This window comes from Ursus americanus, chromosome 20 (assembly GCF_024610735.1).
Source record: "Ursus americanus isolate L20-20 chromosome 20, mUrsAme1.1.p, whole genome shotgun sequence".
Lineage (NCBI taxonomy): Eukaryota > Metazoa > Chordata > Mammalia > Carnivora > Ursidae > Ursus > Ursus americanus.
The window spans coordinates 16,431,969-16,455,234 of record NC_142146.1 but is presented as its reverse complement, the minus strand read 5'-3'; the positions used below and the strand labels follow the sequence as shown (position 1 = coordinate 16,455,234).

The 23,266-nt window shown below is 42.1% G+C and overlaps 1 protein-coding gene across 2 annotated transcripts in view; it reads left to right on the top strand.

Annotated features, from left to right (window-relative positions):
• The first annotated feature begins 12,151 nt into the window (after nucleotides 1–12,151).
• Nucleotides 12,152–23,266, top strand: part of CMC1 (C-X9-C motif containing 1) — an 81,794-nt gene continuing 70,679 nt past the window's right edge. Inside the window, exon 1 of one of the 2 annotated variants that reach the window (XM_045774485.2) lies at nucleotides 12,152–12,364. In XM_045774485.2, the coding sequence (XP_045630441.1) occupies nucleotides 12,346–12,364 (19 nt within the window). In that variant the 5' untranslated portion in view covers nucleotides 12,152–12,345. The remainder of the gene's footprint in view (nucleotides 12,365–23,266) is intronic. The other variant, XM_087870147.1, reaches the window with a different exon arrangement.

The following is a 23,266-nucleotide window of genomic DNA, read 5'->3' as shown; positions in this document are numbered from 1 at the left end:
TAACTTCTAATAGTTTGGGAGTGGATTCTTTTGGGTTTTCCATATAGAGTTATCATGTCATCTGCGAGGAGAGACATTTTGACTTCTTCTTTGCCGATTTGGATACCTTTGATCCCTTTTTGTTGTCTGATTGCTGTTGCAAGGACTTCTAGTACTATGTTGAATAATAGTGGTGAGAGTGGGCATCCTTGTCGTGTTCCTGATCTTAAGGGAAAGGCTTCCAGCTTTTCCCCATTGAGAATAATATTTGCTGTAGGCTTTTCATAGATGGCTTTTATGAGATTGAGAAATGTACCCTCTATTCCTACACCCTGAAGGGTTTTAATCAGGAAAGGATGCTGTATTTTGTCAAATGCTTTTTCTGCATCAATTGAGAGGATCATATGGTTCCTGAGTCTTTTCTTGTTGATATGATGTATCACGCTGATTGATTTGCGAATGTTGAACCACGCTTGCATCCCAGGTATGAATCCCACTTGGTCATGATGGATAATCCTTTTAATGTACTGTTGGATTCTATTAGCAAGGATCTTGTTGAGGATTTTGGCGTCCATATTCATTAGGGAAATTGGTCTGTAATTCTCCTTTTTGATGAGGTCTTTGCCTGGTTTGGGGATCAAGGTATTATTGGCCTCATAGAATGAGTTTGGTAGCTTTCCTTCTGTTTCTATTTTTTTGAAATAGCTTTAGGAGAATAGGTATTATTTCTTCTTTGAATGTTTGGTAGAATTCCCCAGGAAAACCATCCGGGCCTGGAGTTTTGTTATTTGGAAGGTTATTTATCACTGACTCAATCTCTTCATAATTAATTGGCCTGTTTAAGAAATCAATTTCTTCCTGTTTCAGTCTTGGTAGTTTATAGGTTTCCAGGAAGGCCTCCATCTCTTCCAGATTGCTCAGTTTTTTTGGCATATAGCTGTTGATAATAGTTTCTAATAATCCTTCCAATTTCATTGGTGTTGGTCATGACCTCTCCTTTTTCATTCATAATTTTAATAATATGGGTCCTTTCTCTTTTCTCTTGGATAAGTCTTGCCAGTGGTCTGTCAATTTTATTGATTCTCTCAAAGAACCAGCTTCTAGTCCTGTTGATTTGCTCTACTGTGCTTCTGGTTTCTAATTCATTGATTTCTGCTCTCATCTTGGTCAACTGCTTCCTCGTGAGTGGATTAGGCCTGTCCCTCTGTTGCTGTTCCAGCTTCTTGAGGTGAGAATATAAAAACTGCATTTTAGATTTTTCTATTCTTTTGAGTGAGGCTTGGATGGCTATGTATTTCCCCCTTAGGACTGCCTTTGCAGTATCCCATAGGTATTGGACCGTTGTGTTTTCATTCTCATTGGTCTCCATAAATTGTTTAAGTTGATTTTTGATTTCCTGGTTTATCGAGTCATTCCTGAGCAGGATGGTTCTTAGTCTCCAAGTGTTTGAGTTTCTTCCAAATTTTTCCTTGTGGTTGAGTTCCAATTTCAGAGCGTTGTGGTCTGAGAATATGCAGGGGATAATTTCAATCTTTTGGTATCGGTTGAGACCTGTTTTGTGTCCCAGAACATGGTCTATTCTTGAGAATGTTCCATGGGCATTAGAATAGAATGAGTATTCTTTGGTTCTGGGGTGTAGTGTTCTATATATATCTATGAGGTCCAACTCGTCGAGTATGGCATTCAAAGCCTTTGATTCTTTGCTTAGTCTTTGCCAGGGTGTTCTGTCTATTTCTGATAGTGGAGTGTTGAGGTCCCCTACTATTAATGTATTTTTATCTATATGTCTCTTTATTCTGGTTAAGAGTTGGCTTGTGTATCTTGCTGCTCCCCTGTTGGGGGCATATATATTTATAATTGTCATGTCCACTTGTTGAATACTTCCCTTAAGAATAATATAGTGTCCTTCTGCGTCTCTAACTATAGTCTCTAATTTAAAATCCAATCTATCTGATATGAGAATTGCTACCCCAGCTTTCTTTTGAGGTCCATTTGCATGAAAGATGGTACTCCATCCCCTTACTCTCAGTCTGAATGCATTTTTGGGTTCGAAATGAGTCTCTTGTGGACAGCAAATGGATGGGTCATTTCTTTTTATCCAATCTGCAACCCTGTGGCGTTTATGGGAGCGTTTAAACCATTGACATTGACACTAAGAACTGAGAGATAGAATTTTAATGATGCCATGTTGCCAGTAAAGTCTTTGTTTGTATCAGTTGTGACTTTCTGTTCTGTATCACTTTGGGGGCCTTTTTACCTTTATAGAACCCCCCTTAATATCTCCTGTAGGGCTGGTTTCATGGTTACAAAATTGGTTAATGACTGGCGATTCTGGAATGTCTTTATTTCTCCATCAATTCTGAATGACAGCCTTGCTGGATAAAGGATCCTTGGCTGCATGTTTTTCTCTGAAAGAGCTTTAAAAATGCCCCCCCAACCCTTTCTCTCATTCCAGGTCTGTGTAGACAGATCTGACGTAATTCTGATGCCTTTGCCTTGGTACGTGAGAAATTTCTTCCCCCTGTCCGCTTTCAATACTGTATCCTTGAATCTAATATTTGCAAATTGCACTATGACATGACATGGCGTAGGTTTGTCGTGGTTGAGCTTGGGAGGGGTCCTCTCTGCCTCTTGGACACAAATGTTTGTTTCCCTCACTAGATTAGGGAAGTTTTCAGCTACAATTTGTTCAAATATCTCTTCTAGACCTCTGTTTTTCTCCACCCCCTCAGGGATGCCGATGATTCTGACATTGGATCATTTCATTGAGTCAGTAATCTCTCGTAACCTACATTCGTGGGTGTGGATTTTTTTAAGACCAGCTTCTATTTTCATGTTTTCGTCTATTAACCCACCCTCCAATTCACTAATACGTTCCTCTGCTTCGGTGACCCTGGCCGTCAGAGCCTCTAGTTTTGCCTGCATTTGGCTCATAGAATTTTTAATTTCTGTCAGATTTGTTCTCATTTCTGTCCTTAGGGATTCTATATTCTCAGTAACCTTTTTGTTAATAGTTTTTCAATTCTACTCATCATTTTGACCATTGTTACTCTGAATTCCATTTCTGATACTTTGGTTACATCCATATCCATTATTTCTGTGGCAGAGGCCACAGACTCACTGTCTTTTCTTTGCTGGGGGGGGCTTCTCCTTCTTGTCATTCTAATGAGGAGAGGTTGCGGGGTTGTCCAGAGCCCAAATTATTGACTGGGTCCCAGGCCGTGCCTCTTGTTTTATAGGGATCTTAGGGATGTGGGCTTCTTCTTTAAAGATTTTATTTATTTATTTATGTGGCAGCCAACCAGCGAGAGAGGGAACAGCAGCAGGGGAGTGGGAGAGGAAGAAGCAGGCTCCCAGCGGAGGAGCCCGATGAGGGACTCCTTTCCGGAACGCCGGGATCACGCCCTAAGCCGAAGGCAGGCGCTCAATGACTGCGCCACCCAGGCGTCCGTGTTGTGGGCTTCTTGATTTTTCAGCCTGCCTTCTGTGTTCTGGGGGAGGGGCCTGCCGCGCCGATACTCAGGCAGCCATGTTTGGGTAGAGTCTCCGTGTCCCCTGCGAGGGGGGATGGGGATGGGCACTCTCTGAGCCGGTATTTCCAGGCTTTTGTTCTCTGGCGGCTTTCCCTGGTGGTTTGCTGTGTCTCTTCTGAGGGTCAGAGCAGCAGCAGCCGAATTTCAGCCTCTGTCACAGAACAGAGGGATTGCGGCCCGTTCTCTACTAATGTTCTGGCCACTTTAACTCTGTTTCTGTTGGTGCTGCTCAACCCTGCAGCGTCCCGGGATGTGCGCCCCACACCCGGCATCCCAGCCCTCACTTCCAGGGCCGGCGCGTCTCTGTCCTTTGTGTTTCTAACGCCGCCAGCCGCCAGCCACCCCGCGCGCTCCCGGATCTCCCGGTCTCAGTCTGGATCCAGTGAGCGCACCAGGATTCCGGTGTTCCGCGAGATGCCTGGTGGCACGCGCTCCCGGCTCACGGTCTCAGTCTGCTGTTTTGCGGGTGCCGATCGCGAGCCCGCCCGCTCCCCCGTGCAGGTGGCTACCGCTTCCCGGTGCCCGAACGCGGCGGCTCCCTCCCCCTTCCGTTTATCTTCCGATATCTGTGCACGGTTTCATGGCTCCCCGCTTCGTACCTCAATACTCAGCGCTGGAGATGTTCATTTGTAGAGATCCAGATGCGTCTTCCTGCGTCTCAGGCTGGTTCCGTGGTTGTTTAGGCTGGTCTGGTACCTATCCAGCTCGACTCGGGGGACCGGCTGAAAACGGTGTCTCCTACTCCTCCGCCATCTTAACTCCTCCCTCTATGCTTATATTCTATGGGCAATGGGGGAACCATTGCAGGGCTTTGAATTAATCTGGACAATGTCTTTGAGTAGCAAGGAGCAGGAACCAACTTGAACCAGTTTAAACAAAAAGTCAGAAACAGTGAGCAAGTGCTCTTTTAGCCTAGAACATGTGCACGTGGATCGTCTTTGACTATCATCCCAGGGAGTAGGAAGGAGGGACAGGGAAAAGTGAAGCAGGGAAGGAGAGAAAGAGAATACACTCATGTGTTAATGAGTGTCCCATTTTACAGGTGACAGGTACTGGATACCATGAGACTGTTGGAGAGGTCTTATAAAATGTGCTTCAGAACTGTCTTTCCAGGGACTAAAAAGTGGGACATATTTATCCATTGGATTCCATTCACTGTTGATCAAGGTGGCCCCACAGGCATTAACTTCTTCGATACTTCTGTATATGTGCATATGTGTGACTGTTCGGAGGATCCCTATGGGTGTTTCATGCAGTAGTGTCAGAGGGGTACAAGGTACTACCAGCTTGCACCTTATGAAGGTATTCAAAACCTACAAAGGACTAGTGGCCACATGCAAGAACTGGGGCTGAGAAGATTTGGAGTCATGTACAAGACATGTCCTATACAGGAGTCTTTGGTGGCTCCAAGAGCCAAGCCCCAGAAAGGGGCTTCATAGATATGAATCTCAGAGCAGCTACAACCAGAGGTTCAAACTCCGTATGGATTTTCTCAGTCTTGAATCTCTGTACCTTTTAGGCGAAGCATCATCTTTCCTCTTTCCTTAGAGATAACTTTCTCTACATGGCACAAAACTTCTCTCTTAATGGCTTCTACATTTTGCAATTTACAATTCTAGCCTCAGGAGACAAACTGATATATTTAGACCCACAGCTAACATTTCCTAGGCAAAATGTCATTGGTCTACTTTAGGTCATGTATCCATTCTTAGATAAATGAGTATGGCTAAAGAGAGATGTCCTATAAGGACATGAAAACATTGGTAGAAACCATGTAATAAAGTAGGGGAGGAGCAGTGTCCAAAAGGACAAGATGTCGAGCAGACAGTGTCATAAACGTGTATATCATGTTCTAAGTGAGGGGATGCCTTGACCAGAAAACATATCTTAAAGAATGTAAAACCCGAAAGCTATCTTTAACCAAAGATCAGAAATGGTGAAATAGAGCCTGAATTCAGGTAGAGGTTAGTGACAGGAGGAGGATAGAAGTGATGCTAAAGAGAAATAGTCAATGGACCATGTGACCCATATTAATTTTACATGGTGCCCCTATATTCTCCATTAACAGGAACTTATGCAACCAACATTTACCTTGCCAGATGCCAAGTCCTCTGAGAGATTCTGTAATGGTGCATAAGACAGTCTCTCTCCTCAAACAGCAGAGTCATGTGGCTCAGCAACAGCAATACCTCACTCCTTTAGGAAAAGCTTCATCCGTACCTTGGGATCTCTGGCTCCATGACATAGAATTTATTTATTTTATTTATTTTTTAAGGTTTTATTTATTCATTTGAGAGAGAGAGAGAGAGCATGAGCCGGGGGAGGGGGGGTAAAGAGGCAGAGGGAGCAGGTGAGGGAGAGGGAGAGGGAGAAGCAGACTCCCAGTTGAGCTGGGAGCCCAATGCGATGCAGGGCTTGATCCCAGAACCCTTGGATCATGACCTGAGCTGAAGGCAGACGTTTAACCATCTGAGACACCCAGGCACCCCCATGACACAGAATTTAGTTAATGGAATAGATCTGTGCAAGCACTCTTCTTTACTGAAGGTCAAGACCTGAGCTTTTGGGAGCTCTTCATTTGGACTTACTGCTTAATGTCCTATTGATAAATATACCAAAATCGATGACATAGGTTTGTTTTGACTGGGCATAGCACTAGTGAGAAAGCATCAAAACCTGATAGCAATTCTCATTTTTATCTCCTTGCATGTCGATGTGGCTCCAACTACTAGTGGCCAATCTAGCTATTTCAACCATATTTGTTATTCATGATGGTTACCCTATGCCTATTCTATACAGCAAAATGCTGTCAACTATGACCCCATTGTTTTTCTCTTGTTGAATAATAATTTTTAAAGAGTTACTTCAAATATAAGCATTAATGTTTATGTTTATCTTTTGGAAGTCAAACTAATTTCTCCCTCTGGGCTCCCACATCATCTTCTATCATGTTGAACTGTAATTACTGGTCCATGAGTTTGTCTTATGCCCCCTGTACTGAGTTCCTTAAGGGAAAGGACGTCATCTTATTTATTTTTTCCAGGACTCAGCACAGTGCATGGCACATAGTCCTCTGATTTGGGGGAGGAGTGGGTAAGGAATTCAGGAAGTTTGTCCTCTGTCACATGAATAGTGCAGAAACATCTGGAATAAGTTGTTAGAGTTTTCACTAACTTTATTTCCCCTAACTAAGCAAAAGATCCTTGAGATGTTTTCAGGGCAGCTGGCCATCTAAGCAGAATGTCCCTGCTCTTTAAAACTCAGTGTACAATGAAAAGCACTTCTTTTTTTGTTTGTCAAGTTTGCCAGCTCCTGTGAGAAATTCTACAAAGGATCATAGCATTGGCACAGGACCAAGGGAAGAGAAATCCAATATAAGTCATGTCATAGTTTTCTCATTATCTTTATTACTTTTTTTTTTTTTTAGTATTTTTTTAGGAATAAAGGTCTGTGACCCCAGAAAAAATTGTGGTCTGTCTTAAAGGAGGCCACCCAGAAAACAATTCACAGTAAAAACAAAACATAAAATATAAAAAGCCTTCTACAGAGGTGAGAGGTGATTTTTTTTTCACACTTTTTTTTTTTTTCTCACCTGATAAGTGATAGGGCACACTGTTAAATCTCCTTTGTTCATTTGGAGGGTGTTCACATAATACTGATTTAAACATATCGTTACCCAGATTTCAGTCTTGAAGGCAGAGTAGCTCTGAAGTATTACATAAAAAACAAAACAAAACAAAAAAAACAACAACAAAAAAATCCACCCTGAATATAGCACAATAGTTCAAAAGGACAGTTTCTAAAAGTAAAAGATAATCATCACAATAACAATAGCTAGAATTTAGCAACGGCTTACCATGTGCTAGGAACCACTATCACTGTTTGTTGTAAGTCTTCTTTAATGCTCAAATCAATTATGCAGAGATGGTGTGATTGAGGACACTGAGACTCCGGAGGAGAAACAATTTACCAAATGTAAATTAGAAGTAAGACAGCAGGTATGTGGATATATACAACAGCATGAATGAGTCTCACGGCTATTGAGCTGAGCAAAAGAAGCCAGATATGATAGACTACACTGTAATAATGTTTACATAAGTTCGAGACTGGGCAAAATTAATACATTTTCATAGAAGTCAGGAGAGTGGTTATTTTTATGAGGGGGGTTTCACTAGGAGGAGGTATCAAGGAACGTTCTTGGATGCCTAGAAATGCTCTAGGTGTTGACAGAGGTAGAGTTCAAAAGTATATACATACATTCGGGTGCCTGGGTGGCTCAGTCGTTAAGTATCTGCCTTCGGCTCAGGGCATGATCCCAGAGTCCTGGGATCGAGCCCCATATCAGGCTCCTCCACTGGAAGCCTGCTTCTTCCTCTCCCGCTCCCCCTGCCTGTGTTCCTTCTCTCGCTGGCAGTCTCTCTCTCCGTCAAATAAATAAATAAAACCTTAAAAAAAAAAAAGTATATACATATGTATGAACTCATTCAGCTGCTCAAAGATTTGTGCCCTTTTCTGTAGATAAGTTATAGCTCAATAAAACAGTTAAAAAGTAAAAGAAGGCAAGAGGAATTAGAATTTAGCTCTGTTTTATTCCATAGCTCCTGTCTTTCCATGAGACACTCCTCCGGAAGTCAGTTTCAAGTTTCTATGGTCAACACAGACTCTTAGCCATTTTTCTGGGATAGTGCATAGAAAAGTCCCCACAGATATTTCTTAAACTATTGCAAGTAGGCTCATGCGATGGATAATGTAGAGTACAAGCAGGTTGTTGATGAAAGGATGATGTAATAAGCTGGAACTCGTCTATCAGGGGCTTTGTGAACCTTGTCCAAGGGAAGTGTTTGGATTTTATTTAGATGAGGAACCACTGAGAGATTTTATATAAGAAATTTTATTATCGTATTTGCTGTTGGGGGTGAAGTGAGTTCTTAAGAGCAGATGGGAGGAGAAACAGCCTTGGAACAGAGAACAAGTTAGGAGACTGTCATAAACATCTCTGCAAAAGCGGGGAGATGTTGGACTGAGTCACAACAGTGCGGTTGGCAGATGAAATTAAAAGATTTGTTAAATAGTCAGGTGGATGTTGTGATCAGTTGGGTGTGGGCAATGGGGGACAGACGGGAGCTGATTGAAGTGGCTAGGTGGACTGAGCCATAGCAGGGCAGAGCCTATTTAACCACCGGAAAGACAGGCACAAGGTATGTTGCTCTGGGGAGAAGCTAAAGCTAGGCAAGTTGTCAGGGCTCTAGCCAAGTGATTTGGGATTCCAGAAAGCGTTCTGGTTCTTGTAAAGAACTAGACTGTTATAATAGGCTGGATCTGTGTCCCCCAAAATTCATGTGCTGAAGTCCCAAGCCCAGTACCTGAGGATGTGACTGTATTTGCAGATAGGGTCTTTAAAGAGGTAATTAGGGGCGCCTGGGTGGCACAGCGGTTAAGCGTCTGCCTTCGGCTCAGGGCGTGATCCCGGCGTTATGGGATTGAGCCCCACATCAAGCTCCTCCACTATGAGTCTGCTTCTTCCTCTCCCACTCCCCCTGCTTGTGTTCCCTCTCTCGCTGGCTGTCTCTATCTCTGTCAAATAAATAAATAAAATCTTTAAAAAAAATTTTTTAAAAAAATAAAAAAAATAAAGAGGTAATTAAGTTAAAATGCGGTCATCAGGGTAGGCCCTAATCCAATATGACTGGTCTCCTTATTTTAATAAAAGGAAATTTGGACACAAACACCCACATCCTGAAGACTATATGAAGAGACAGGGAGAAAATGGCCATCTGTAAGCTGAGAAGAGAGGCCTCAGAAGAAACCAAACCTACGGATACCTTGATCTTGGACTTCTAGCTTCCAATTGTGAAAAAAATTAGTTTCTGTTGTATCAGCCACCCATTCTGTGGTACTTTGTCAGGGCAACCCTAACAAGCTAATATAAGTGTCAACCTGGACCTAAGTCCATTCAAATGGGGGAAGGCACAGGCCCTGGGGGACCAGGGCCTAAATCGTGGGGCTTCTAGTATTCTTCCAAATGTAATTCTCGTTGGCTCAAAGACAGGGCAGAGCAGAGCTATAGGTGAAAAGTCTTCAGTTCTGACGTTGGGCAGAGTTGGAAGCAAGCAGGGGCTGACTATGTCAACCTTTAAAAATAACTAACTGGATATCCACATAGAGCAAAAAGGTAGGCTAGATCTAGTCAGAATTGATGCAGTAAACAATGAAGATATTTATTTGTACTGCAAATTCCTTAGATATTAGACTAAGTGATATGTATATGTGTGTGCATTCTTGTCTAGTCTATATACTAAGCAGTTCACTTCTCTTTGCTTTTGTATGCTCACAGATCAGCTGCGGTCCTTGCCCCTTTGGGTCACTGTAATTTCCTCCTAACTGGTCCCTCTGTCTGTTTTGCTCTCCAATAGTGAGGATCAAGGGCAGATAATTTGAAGCACAAATGGGTGTATTGCCATGATTTTCTCATTTGTCTGCATACTTTTGCCAAGGAACGGAGTCACCTAGAAATCCTTCTTGACTCCTTCCTTGTTCTAGTCTCCTAAGTCGATCACGAAGAATGGATTCTTCCTTTCCAGGTACATTCGCATCCATCCTTTCTTTTACATTGCCACATATACTAGTTCAGGCTCTTTTCAGATCCTGCCTGAATTCCAATAGCCTGAATTCTTATCCTCTGCTTAACCTCTGGCTCCCTCCTCACCATCTATATCTAGCCTACACAAAATCTTTAAAAGACATCACTTTGACCACAAGGCTATTTTTCTACTTGTTAACCGTCGACAGCGCCTGACTGATTATAGCAACAAATTCAAACACTCCTCAGCCTAATGTTTAAGGCTTTGGGACTCTGGACTCTTCTAACATTTTCAGTGTCATTTATAACTATCCTAGCTTCTGAAATCCTCAAACCAATGGTTTCAGGCATTGCCCTCCACCATGCCTGCCACACAGCCCTGCTTCCTAACCCTAACTTTTGTATATAGTAAGGATAGTGCCCATGTAAGTGTTTTTTTACGTGAGTTGATTTAGATAAAAAATATTAAATAATGATGGTTCAAGTGATAGTTATGGCAAAAACTATAAGACATGGTTTTTCAATGACTGAAACAGTGTTAAATGATATCACATTCCTTACAATGATTTTACAACTTAGAAACTAAAGTCTAGAGAAACGTTGGAATTTCTTCAAGTCACAAACATAGTATGTTGTGATGCAGGATTCAGGTAGAGGTATTTAGGTCTCTAAAGCTCTCCGTGATGTCCTTTTGCATATAGGAAGATTTAGTTTAATTACCTAAGTGTGAGTGTCTGGCTTGTGTTTTTATACCCCTGCCTCATCTCCTTAAAAAGATTTATTTTCTAAATGAAATCCACCACCTCCAGAAAAAGAAAAGGGGCACCAGAATAAATCTGATATGTTTCAAAACACATTTATAAAACACACAAGAAAACAGACCTGCTTTCCTGCCTGGCTGAGTGAAACATTAATTCTTCACCTTGGCATCTCAACCTACAGCTGTAATAAGGGCCGTTATGCCCAAATAGGCCCTTAAACGGAAGACCTGCTGAGCAGAGACCCACTTTCCCAGCCCTGCTCAACTGCGGCTGCTTTTTCTGCCAACTGACCAGGCTGAAGCAGCAGCAGGGGAGGAGGGACTGCAGGTAGGTGGGGAGGGGATCATTTTGAAAGCTCTAAATCCCTCCCAGGGAAGAAGCAGCTGCTCCTTGTTTTTCTAACATCTGTCCCATCTGTCCCCGGCTGCACCTCACCCTTTGGAGGCTCGAACTAGCTAAACGTGGATATGACAAGGAAGCATTTCTGAAGGCTGGTTGGTGAGTGGAAATGAGCATAACTGCCACCAAAGTTTCTTTTATCGAGAAGAGGTCAGCTGGGGTTCTCCAGGAGCATAGCTATCACCTTTCTTCATCTCTCTCAAAAACATACAGCTTTAATTGACAGAATCGGGATTTGTAACATCACGCAAATCAGGCTGTACGCTCTAAGGATATTTCCTAGCGCCCAATTTTTTATTCCCTCTCCGGGGGAGCCACAGGCTGCTGATCTGTGGGACAAATAATGACACTGCACGAATATACCACCTCTATAGTAGAACAAGTTGTGTATATCTCACAAGTGTGGAGTTTATCACATTTAACAGCGTGTTGCTTGTATCTGACTCCCCTGCCAACACGATACTCCTCGAGAACAGGGACCTTATTTTTATTCAGTTATTTACCCCTCGTATTCAGAACCCGTGGCTGGAACCTGACGGGCATTAAATAGACATTTATGAATGAATGAACGTTAACGAAGAAAAAATAAAGGAACAGGATGATTCATTCCGTTCTCCGAAGGCGGACGTGGAGGGAGGGGCTTGGCCGTGAACCTAGTCGCCACGTGAGGCGCACTCCCAAAGGCCCACAGCTTCTACTCTGGTCTCCGCAGACCCGAGTCTGCAAGCGGGTGCTCACGCTCCTTTCCAGGCGAGGCTGCGCTCGTCTGAGACAGTCCCGCCTCCAAGGCGCGCGAGGCTACGTCCCCTTCCCGGTCATCCCCTCGGAGCTGTCAGTTCCACCTCAGTTACAGGCTTCGGGGCGGGGCCAGGAGGGCGCAGGCGTAATGGGCGGCGGAAGTAGCGACTAGGGAAATAAGAAGGGAGGAAAGAGGCCTGCCGAGCTTTGCGGAGGACTCCGCGCTCCTCCTCCGCCGCCTCCTGCTCCCGCGGGAAGCTCCGGGCAGCCGCACGTGCCGCCCAGCCCAGGCTCCTCCCCTTCCCTCCCCCGGCCCGGGAGCGGCCAGGCGCTGCTTTCCTCTCCGCCTGCCGAGATGGCGCTCGACCCCGCAGGTACGGGGGCGGAACGCGGGGGTTGCTGAGGAGTAGCGGCCCGGGTCCCTAACCGCGGCGCTGCGGTTGAGGGCAGGCCTGGGAAAGGGGCCGAGCGCTGAGGTTGCACCGCTTCCGCAGACGTCAGTTCACGCCCGGCCGGCCTGCCGCCTTAGGGTTTCTGGCGGCCCCAACTTCTTCCCTGCAATGTTCGGTCTTCTTCCCGCTCCTTGGGGTTAGGGTTAGGTGAAAGGCGGTGGGTTTGCTGTATAAGCTCTCGTCCATTTGTGGTTTACACATTTCCTTCTTAACGCGATGGGTCTCTTCATCATCTTTTTCACCCCTTTGGGGCACTGAGTCCTTTAAATATCTGTTATCTAACTTAAAAGCGATAATCCAAAAGACCCATCATTGTGGCAAGAGTCAGTTTCTTGAGAAAGGATCCCCAAGGTTTTGGTCAACATTATTTTAACTTTAGTGTTTCCACCCCACTTCCGTTTGCAGCAGTAGTTTCAGTTTCCCTCGAATTCCCGTCTTTAAAGAAGCACACCTGCGGTGTCCTTGCTTTAAGCTATTTATGTTATGGAAGTTCACCCGAGGTATCTTTATAGGGTATTCATGTAAATATAGGGAACTTCATTTTTGAAGGGAATGGTAATTGGTCTAGTCCACCCCCTTCATTTTATGAATATGAAAACTTGAGGCATTGGGAGGAGTAGTAATGGCTTCAAACCTTTGGAGATTCAGAAATGGAAGAGTCATTTTGGTGGCTCTCAAGGAGAGCGGAAAGTGTATGTAGCCAACAAATAATACTATTTATTGAATGCTTTATTATCAAGCTAAGTATTCTTGGTTGTCCAGCAATAGTGTGTGGTATGATAGATAGTATTATCTCCCTTTTATGGATTAGGAAACAGGTGGAGAGAGAATCAGGGACTACTCTAAAGCATAAAAGAATTTCTGGAACACCTAATGATCATACCAGTATTGGGCCAGATGGTTAGATTAGACTTTATGAGGCAGTTAACAATTGATCTGGGCTTTAACGGATAATGTCCAGTGTTTGGAGTTGGAGAAGAGGCAGCAGAATGAGGAAATGTATGGGCAGTAAAGTGCACTGTGTGATGTTTGGTTGCAGGATGGAAATAAGGGCTGGGTAAGGAAAATTAGGTTAGAAAGTAGATTAAACCGTATTACAATAGCTCCACAGCCAGCGTGGAGGCCATTGTGGGGCTTGAGCTCACAACCCTGAGATCTAGACCGGAGCTGAGATCAAGAGTTGGAAGCTCAAGTGACTGAGCCACCCAGGAGCCCCATATTTCTAGTATTTCGGAGCTGAAAGTGATATTCAAAGCAGTCTCATACAAATGAGGAAACAGACACGGAGAGATCAAAGGCTTTCACATGTCTATATTCTTGAATTTAGATCCATGAGGAAATTTAGGGAAAAAATCATACTTGCCTTTTTTTTTTTTTAAAGATTTTATTTACTTACATATTTGACACAGGGAGAGAGAGGGCACACACAAGCAGAAGGAGTAGCAGAGGGAGAGGGAGAAGCAGGCTCCCAGCTGAGCAGGGAGCCCGACGTGGGGGTCAATCCCAGCACACTGGGATCCTGACCTGAGCCAAAGGCAGACGCTCAACCAACTGAGCCACCCAGGCGCCCCATCCACTTTTTTACTGTCCAGTTACTCTTGACACACTCAAATCTTGTGGTATGCCCAAGGCTACCCAGCTAATTGCTGGTAGAGTCAAGTCTGGAATAGAACTCCGTAATTCATTCCAGGCCATTGTTATAGACCATGCCTCTGTTGGAGTTTTTAGTGATTAAACAAACATGTGCCTGTTACATGTCACAAGCATACAATCATAGAAGACAACAGTCCACCCCTCTGCCCCCATATACATTTTGCCAGATTATGATAAGCGTTATGAAAAAAAATAAGCAGTGTCATATGGTAGGTGGTGAAGAGAGGACTACCTCAGACTGGTCAGTGAAGAGCTCTATGAGGAAGTGTTGTTTGAATTGGAATCTGAAGGACAAGATAAAGTACTTAGGTGAAGAGGTAGGGAAAAAGTATGCCAGGCAGTCAGATGCTTAAATATTTGCCATAAATGAGGGCCAGAGTGGTGGAGATCCATAATGGGAGATGTTGGAAAAGTAGGCAGGAGCTAGATGCTGCCCGGCCCTGAAGCATTTGGAGATTTCTAAAGAGGGCAGTGACTAATATAAATTATGTCTTTACTACCCTGACTGCAGTGGTAAGCATGCACTATGGAGGGGTCCTGAGTGGAAGCAAGGAGACAGGTTAAGAGATGGTGGCAGTAGTCCAGGCCAGAGATGTTAGTGTCGTAGTCTGGAATGGTATTAGAAAAGCTGGAAAAGAATATAAAGCTTATTCGGTTGATGTTTTGGAGGAGCAATGGAGAAGACCTGCTGTTGCATTGAATAAAGGTGGTCAGGGAAAGGGAGGCCTTAAGGATAATTAGTAGGTTTTTTACCAACTGGGTGGCTGATGATGGTCAAATCTAACAGTATGATCATTGGAAACTTGATAAAAGCAGGGACGGAAGCAAGATTGAATGGGAAGGAAGAAAGTGGAGTTTGCAAGTTGGAAGTTTTAAATTTTTCTGGTCTGTTTAAATTCCAGAATAAAAATATATTAAAGCCAGTTTTGTGTTTTTTTTAACTTCATTTTTGTTCGGTTCCTGAGTCGAAGTATAGGTTCACATTTTGATATTTCTCTTTTTATACAGTGGTATGTACCCATACTAGTAGTTACATCATATGAGGTTTACGTAGCAAAGTCTGTCTTCCCACTGGTTTATGTGAGATTTTTAAAAATCTTTTTTCATTAAGTTTTTAATTTTATTTCCAGTATAGTTGACAGTGTTATGTTAGTTCCAGGTGTGCACTATAGTTGATTCAACAATTCTATACATTACTCAGTGCTCATCAGGATACGTGTAGTCTTTAATCCCTACCACCTATTCCATTCCTTCCTCCACCTACCTCCCCTCTGGTAACCATCTGTTTGTTCTCTGTAGTTAAGAATCTGTTTCTTCATTTGTCTCTGTTTCTCTCTCTTTTTTTTTTCTTTTGCTTGTTCGTTTTGTTTCCTAAATTCCACATTAGTGAAATCATATGGTGTTTGTCTTTCTCTGACTGACTTATTTTGCTTACCAAAATCATACTCTCTAGCTCCATCCATGTCCCAAATGGCAAGATTTCATTCTTTTTTATGGCTGAATAATGTTCCATTGTGTATGTATATACCACATGTTCTTTATCCATTCATGTACGGATGGACACTTGGGCTGCTTCCATAATTTGGCTATTGTAAATAATGCTGCTATGAACATAGGGGTGCATGTATCCCTTTGAATTAGTGTCTTGAATTTTTTGGGTAAATACCTAGTAGTGTGATTGCTGGATTGTAGTTCTATTTTTAAGTTTTGGCGGAATCTCCATACTGTTTCCATAGTGGCTGTACCAGTTTGGATTCCCACCGACAGTGCATGAGGATTCATTTTTCTCCACATCCTCTCCTGCACTTGTTTCTTGTGTTTTTGATTTTAGCCATTTTGACAGGTATGAGGTGATGTCTCACTGTAGTTTTTTGATTTGCATTTCCCTGATGATGAGTGATGTTGAACATCTTTTCACATGTCTTGGTCATTTGCATGTCTTCTTTGGAAAAATGTCTGTTCATGTCTTCTGCCTATTTTTTTAATTGGGTTATTTGGTTCTCTGTGTTGAGTTGTATGAGTTCAATATATACTTTGGATACTAACCCTTTATCAGATATGTCATTTGCAAATATCTTCTCCCATTCAGTAGGTTGCTTCATTGGTTAATGTTAGATTTTTAAAGATCTTTATACAAATTTGATCTGCATTTGGCAACAGCTTTTAACTAACTTTGTAGGGTCCATTTTTCTCAAGAAACTCTGAACCCAGCATTGAAATGCAGTTTACCTACTTACTCTTATATGTAGTTTTATTGGAACTATTTTCCTTTTTGTTACTGTAGAGGTAATAAGGGCACTCTTTGTACATTTATCAGGTGTAATTATCTTCATTATTTTCTCTTACTATTTGAATGCAGAGAGAAACAGCTGGAGGGAGTCAGCAACACCCAAGAAAAGTGGCTGTGGAAAGAGATTAATATTTGTAAAAAAAATACTCCTATGTGGGTTGCACTCCTGAATATTCAGATTTAATTTACTAAGCCTCTGACATTTTAAAATAGTCCATAGACAGTTCTAATATGCAGAGTAGAGGAGGAACCACTGTTCTGAACGCTTCCACTTTTATTGACTTATTCTTCAGCTTTGTTTTCTTATCAGTTTAATCTTCCTATTTCCAGAGAAAATTATTCCTACGTTTTTAGCCATGAATGGGACCTTTGATGGCATAGTAATGGTTCAGAAACATACAGTATAGCTCATTCTCGTATAATAGGACTTAAGCATAGTCTAGTCCAAGTTATAGTTGCCAATTTAGAACCCCTTCTACAAGTATTATATATTTTAAGAATCTAGTCAGACTTAAGTGATTGAAAATTTAAATGGTTGTGTATTTTGAATGCATAACACATGATCACCTATAGGAACAATTTGAAAAGTGGTGCTCGTTAAAGTAGAATTTTCAAAAAGGTAAAATTATTACTCATGCAGATACAAAACGAATAGGTGTTGAAGATCTTCTTCAACTCATTAATTAGTGAGGGAAGCAGTAAAGTGTAAAACAGTCCAGAAAGCATTTGAGAAGCTAGATGCATAGACAGTTTCATAGATTACTTGCTTAGATAAAAAAAAATGGTTAGTTTACAGCAGGACCATACACTGTAATCTTTGGGGTTTTCTTTTCCACTGGTCAGAAATTATTTCTTTCAACAAAGTTCTAGACATTAACTTCCTTCTGTAGCAACTTGTTAAAGGGCCTGGTAATGGAAAGTCAAGCCCAGGGCTGTACTGAAAGAACACCCAGCTATTCCTTTGCTATTTGCAGATTCCACAGAATTTTCCAGCATGATTATATTCCCACATGACAACCTACAGAAACCTGGGCCTGATCATTTTGATTACTTTCTCTAATAACCAGAAGAGATTCCTTTCTCCTTTTTTTTCTTGTACCATTCCCTCTTTCAGCGGGCTAGCTAGTTCGTCTTCTCTCATCCATTAGTGTGGATTTGTTCTCTAACTTTGTGTGGTGGAGCAATAGCAGCAGCGAGAAGTTTCCTTAATCAAGTGTGTGTGTCCCCCTAATGGTGTTTTCCAGAAATCTAATTAGGGGAGGACGATAGGACAGAGAGGGCTCAGGGAATGGAAAGTGGAGTCAGGAATTTCATGGCATCCCATGAGTAGATGTTGAAGCTGTGTCTTAGGAAGTTGTCCTCGTGGCAGTTCTTGGAGTATTGGAATTATAGGGGTTCTTTTAGTGGCTCCTGGGGATGTAGGTAGATTAGCTTTAGCTAATTAAATCCACTGGGAATTTTTAAGTTAGACATCTAAATGGGTTTGAAGACTTTTCCGAGCACTGTGTGATTAATATATAAAAGGTTATGTAACTGATTAGAAAAATTGTGATTTTATTATTGCTTCTATGGCTCTGTAGTATTCTCTTAGACATACATTAAATTGGTGGTTCAGAGCTAAAAATCGGTTTAACTTGTGAATTTTATATATTTCTAAACTCGAAGTATATTTGTTATAGGAGTTGTGAATCACAAATCATGAAATGTTTTGTCAACCAGCTCAAGGAATTTGAATTTTATCCTGAGAACAATGGGAAGATGCTGCAGATTTTCAGGCAAATAGAACTTTCCTTCATTTTCTGTTTATCTGACTTTTCATCAGATCCAGGTTATTTGTTCTCGGCAGAATACTGCCTAAGTGGCGATGTGTCTTTTCTCACGGTGTCATATCTGGAGGTACATGATGTCTGTCTGTCTCTCGTAGGTGATATTAAATTTGATCACCCAGTCAAGGGCTTTGTCCCATTTCTTTTTTTTCCCTCTTGCCATTAATTAGTAATCTGTGCGGAGACCACTTAAGACTACACAAATACCCATTCCTCATCAAAAAATTCCCCTTTGATGTGGTATCCATTGATGATTTTTGCCTGATTCAGTCTTTCCTATAGTGGTTGCAGAATGGCGATTTTCTGCCTCTAGCAGTCTCTCCACATTTATTAGGTGGTTGTTGACATTTCGATATAAGCCAGAGACTAGTTTGTTTCTTGTTTATTGATTTGTAGGTTAATTACGGATGTGGACTCATGAATTCCTATTTTTCCAGTGGTTTATAACTTGTTACTGTATGTAATTATTTTGGCGCTCACATTTTCCCAGATTTGGCCAGTGAGAGCGTTCCTTCAGACTGGCTTCTGGGTCCTTGTGATATGCTCCCATCCTTTTTTGGAGCGTTTCCTTTTTTCTCACTCAAAGTATTTCTGGCTCATGTTGTACCTGTTCTGGCCTGTCCATAGAATTAGTCCTATCTCTAACAAACCCTGGTTCCTTTATTTCGGCATGACATTAGAGAACAAGGTCTGGGGACCATTGGATGTTTTACATGAAAGTGATTTATGAATGGTGTGCTCTTAGGAAAAAAACCTGTGAGGGACTGTGGGGAACAGGACAGGGAAGGGGAGGAAGCTGGGCAAGGATGTGGTTTCAGGGAAGGCCTGTCTCAGCCTGATCAGCTCTGGTGCAACACGAAGTGCAGGGCTTGTCCTTCGGAGGCAAGGGCACAGGGCTTTTGTGCCCTCTGTCAGTCCTTGCCCACTGCAGGAGATGGGAAAGGGGCAGCAGGAAGGAAAGCTGGAATGTGCCACCATGCCCAGGGGCAGTTCTGAAAAGGTTGCAGGTGTGAGTGCTTCTGCATTCTGCTGCAGGGGGGATTCCAGCTTTCTCCAAAAAATCATTTATCTGAAGCTCCTAGGAACCTTTGTTCAGGTAGTGAGAGTTTGGATAGTGATCGGTCAGGTAGGAAGGGCTACTTGCACAAATACATAAATACACACAGGTGTGCGTACTGACTCCAGGTGTGAATATCATGGGGTTGTGGTGATGACATTGGCCTAAGATATACCTAGCTTCTGCCAAACTGTGCTTTGTTTTTTTCCCTCTAGGCCATTTGACATGCTGTTCTTTCTTTTTAGAATTTTCCCTCTCTTCCCCGTCCCCAAATCTGTCCTATTCTCGTTCATTTTTCATATCTCACTTTAGAATCATTTACGTAGGAAGCTTTACCTGATTGTTACCACCCCGCATCTTTCGAAAAACAATTTTAAAATTGTTTGAGATTTTTAAAAACTACCAAAATATCAAATAACCTGGGTATACAGTTTTTCATTCTAGACCTAGAGTTTTTACCTTGAGGAATAAAGTGAAACTTATAGATGTGATTTGTCTGTATGTGTCCCGTGATTTGAGAGATGAAGAAAAGCATCGTGTGGAGAATGAGAATATTCAGCTGTGTAGTAAACAGTAAATATTTTTCATATGATTTCACCTCTTTAAGTTTATCAGACACTAGATGATGGGAGAAGATAAACCAGTTAATTACATCTAGACAATAAGAGATTGCCCACCAATGGGCGGTGGGGGGAGCACTGTCCTGTTATGAAAATAGCACCCAATTGAATGGGGATATTCAATTAGTAATGATATCTTTTTGTTTTAGACTTTGCCATCAACCTTAGGCCCAGTTCTAAATGGCATAATCTCAGGTTGGAGGATAAGGGGTAGGGAGAGTAAGGTTTATCAGATAACTGTGAAAGCTACTTTAAACCTTAAACTTTTATGATTTTTAAATACTTGCAGTTGGTCTCAGGGGATTCTTGACTCAGCACAGAAGGTTCACCACAGGAAAAAACAACTTCAAGCTTATGTTCCATTGACTGGATGAGGGTGTTAATAGCATATTTGTAGAATTCCCTAAGTTTATAGATGTCAAAAATATTACCTTTTACTTGCCCAAATAAGAACACTGATTCCCAAAGTAACCTTCTTCCCCACCAGCCTGGATTATCTTTTAACATTTTTAAGTAAAGAGATTGAGGGGGAAGTTTTTTGTTTTTTGTTGTGTTTTTTTTTTTTTTTTTTAAAACATGATATTTAATATCCTGCATTGTATTTTTGCTGAGGAACTGTTACTGGGAGTTTTTTGTTTTTTGTTTTTGTTTTTGTTTTTTTTAACAGATCAAAGGCTGTGTTAATTAAGCATGATGAATTAAAATCCTGAGTTTCAGGTGTTTATGCAACAGAATAAAGAACTAGCCTGCTTTACTCATCATTGTGTATACAATCCCTAGCATGGTGACTGATATGTAGTAGGTGCCTCGTATTTGTTAACAGAATGAGTGTCTATAATTATCAAATAATGAAACTCTTATTCATGTGTCATTTATTAAACAGTTTGAGTGTATATTTACCATGTGCCAGCAGTTAAAGGGAATTAAATGAATTAGACACGGTCTCGGACCTCATTTAAATTTAAGTTTCATGCAGCCTTTCTTGATTTAGCTACATATTAGAATTATTTGAGGAGCTTTTAAAAATACCAATGCCTGGGTTTATCCCAGCATTCCTGATTTAACTGGTCTGGGTGGTGCCCAGGCATCAGAATTTTATAAGGCCCTCTCAGGTGCTTATTAGATGCAGCCACAATTGAGAACTTTTTTTTTTTTTTAAAGATTTTATTTATTTATGTGACAGAGAGACAGCCAGCGAGAGAGGGAACACAAGCAGGGGGAGTGGGAGAGGAAGAAGCAGGCTCCCAGCGGAGGAGCCCGATGTGGGGCTCGATCCCATAACGCCGGGATCACGCCCTGAGCCGAAGGCAGACTCTTAACCGCTGTGCCACCCAGGCGCCCCTACAATTGAGAACTTCTGGTCCCCAAATCTGTCTCAATCTCTTTGGCCTGCCATAACAGCATACCATAGACTGAGTGACTTCAACAGCGATACTTATTTTCCCCCAGTTCTGGAGGCTGGGAAGTCCAAGCTCAAGGTGCTGGCCAAATCTGATTGCTGGTTCTTCTTATAAGACCACCTTTCGGATTAGGGCCCTCCCCATATGATCTCCTTTAGCACTTAATTGCCTCTCCACATAAAGTCGTATTAGGGTTTAGAACTTCAATATGAAGTGGGGGGGAGGGGGCCACAGATTCTGTCCATGGCAACCAGTGATCTGTCAGAAGAAGAAGATTGCACAGATGGTGTGATGTGATGTGTCAAGTCCAGATGCAGTTAGAGCCATAGCATTGCTGTACACAAAATCTTGGGCTTAAAGGAGGAGAAAGCACTTTCAGGTGCTGGGTTCAGTGAGAACTTTGAGATGGAACAAGTGTTTTGATTTTTAAATCGGTAGACTTTGATAAGAAAATAAGAGGTAGAAAATGGTAAATGAGGGCAGAAGATTGAGCTGGAATTTGACTTGACAGTTACTTGCTGGGTATTGTTGCAAAATTGCTTTGAGTTTTCTGAGCCCCTGCTGCTTTATAATACCTTGCGCGTGGCGATATTTGTAAAACAGTTCCCTCTACCGCTTCTTCCTTCCTTCGGCAAATATTTATTGTGCTTCTTCTGTGTACCGTACAAATGTAAGCTGATTTTTTGGGCGGGGGGAGGGTCAGAGGATGACATAACTACCGGGATGGCAGAATGAAGATATAAATTGTTGAAATTTTTAAGTTGAAATCAGGTGCTGGTGGGACTTGGAAATTGCCAGTAGACACTTGAAAATGGGGGCAGAGTAGATTTGGAGCTGGAAATAAGCACTGAGAACATGGCATAGTCAGCGGCATCTTTAAAGGTAGAACCTTGTGGGGTTGCCACAGGAGGAATAGGAGCGGATCTTACCTTGGAGTCGTTTATGGTTTTTCTAGTATTATTAATGTTTGTTCAGAATGTTTTTGAGACTCCTTTAGGATTTGCGCTTAGCCTGTACAGCCCATTCATCTCACTGTCTTCATTTTTAGCACATTTTGTGTGCTGACGGTGAACTTGAATTGCAGCAAGGTTATCCGGGGGCGATCTGGTGAAGGTTGTAGATGATCGTCCTGGGAGATACTCCTCGCCAAGAAAAGTCGTATTATGGAACTGGTTCTCATGTTCACGCACCCGGACTCTGAAGGCCACGCCAAGAAAGACGTGAGTCTTTCACACTATTGGTGTGAGCAAAGTTTGACTCTTTGAAATAAGTGAATAACCTCTCAATGTAAAAATAATTCCCCCACTCTGTTACAAGGTGGCACATGCTTTTTGTAGAAATGTTATGAAATATTGTCAGATGAAAGAGAATCGGTGGAATAGAGTGGCCAGAAGCAGTGAGGAACAGTCACAGATTTGAGGATAGTCTACCATGTTGTAGATGTACATCGGAGAGAACTCAGGTGTAGTATTGCCGAGAAGGCATAGGCATGCTGTCACTTATTTCCTTCTCAAGTACCTACTTCTGTCTCCCATCACACTGCTGATTTTCTCTTGTACGTCGATGCAAAATTGTGCTTGTAGGAAAAGATAGTCTCGAAGTTCTACCCAGTAAAGTAAACGTGAAACCTTTTCATTTAAGAAATTATGGCTACAATGGAGATTGCAGCACATTTCTAAAATTGGCATGTCTTCTTGTATAAGTTGATTTCCTGCTTTGGTATACATTTAGATTTGTTGTCCCTTTTTGGCCTCATCTTGGTTAAAGTAATGTGGGTGGAAGAGGAAGTTTTCACACCTAGCAATCTGCAGAATCTGAGGTCCAAGAAATAGGTGCTTTTGGGAAATGGGCACATCTAGTGTGAACTAGGTGGTTATTAACAGTGAAAGCTGATAGGATAAAGTAGTTCAAATGAAGACTACTGTTGTGGGATATAGGTGGTATTTGACCCAGAAGCTAAGCAGAAATAGGCACATCT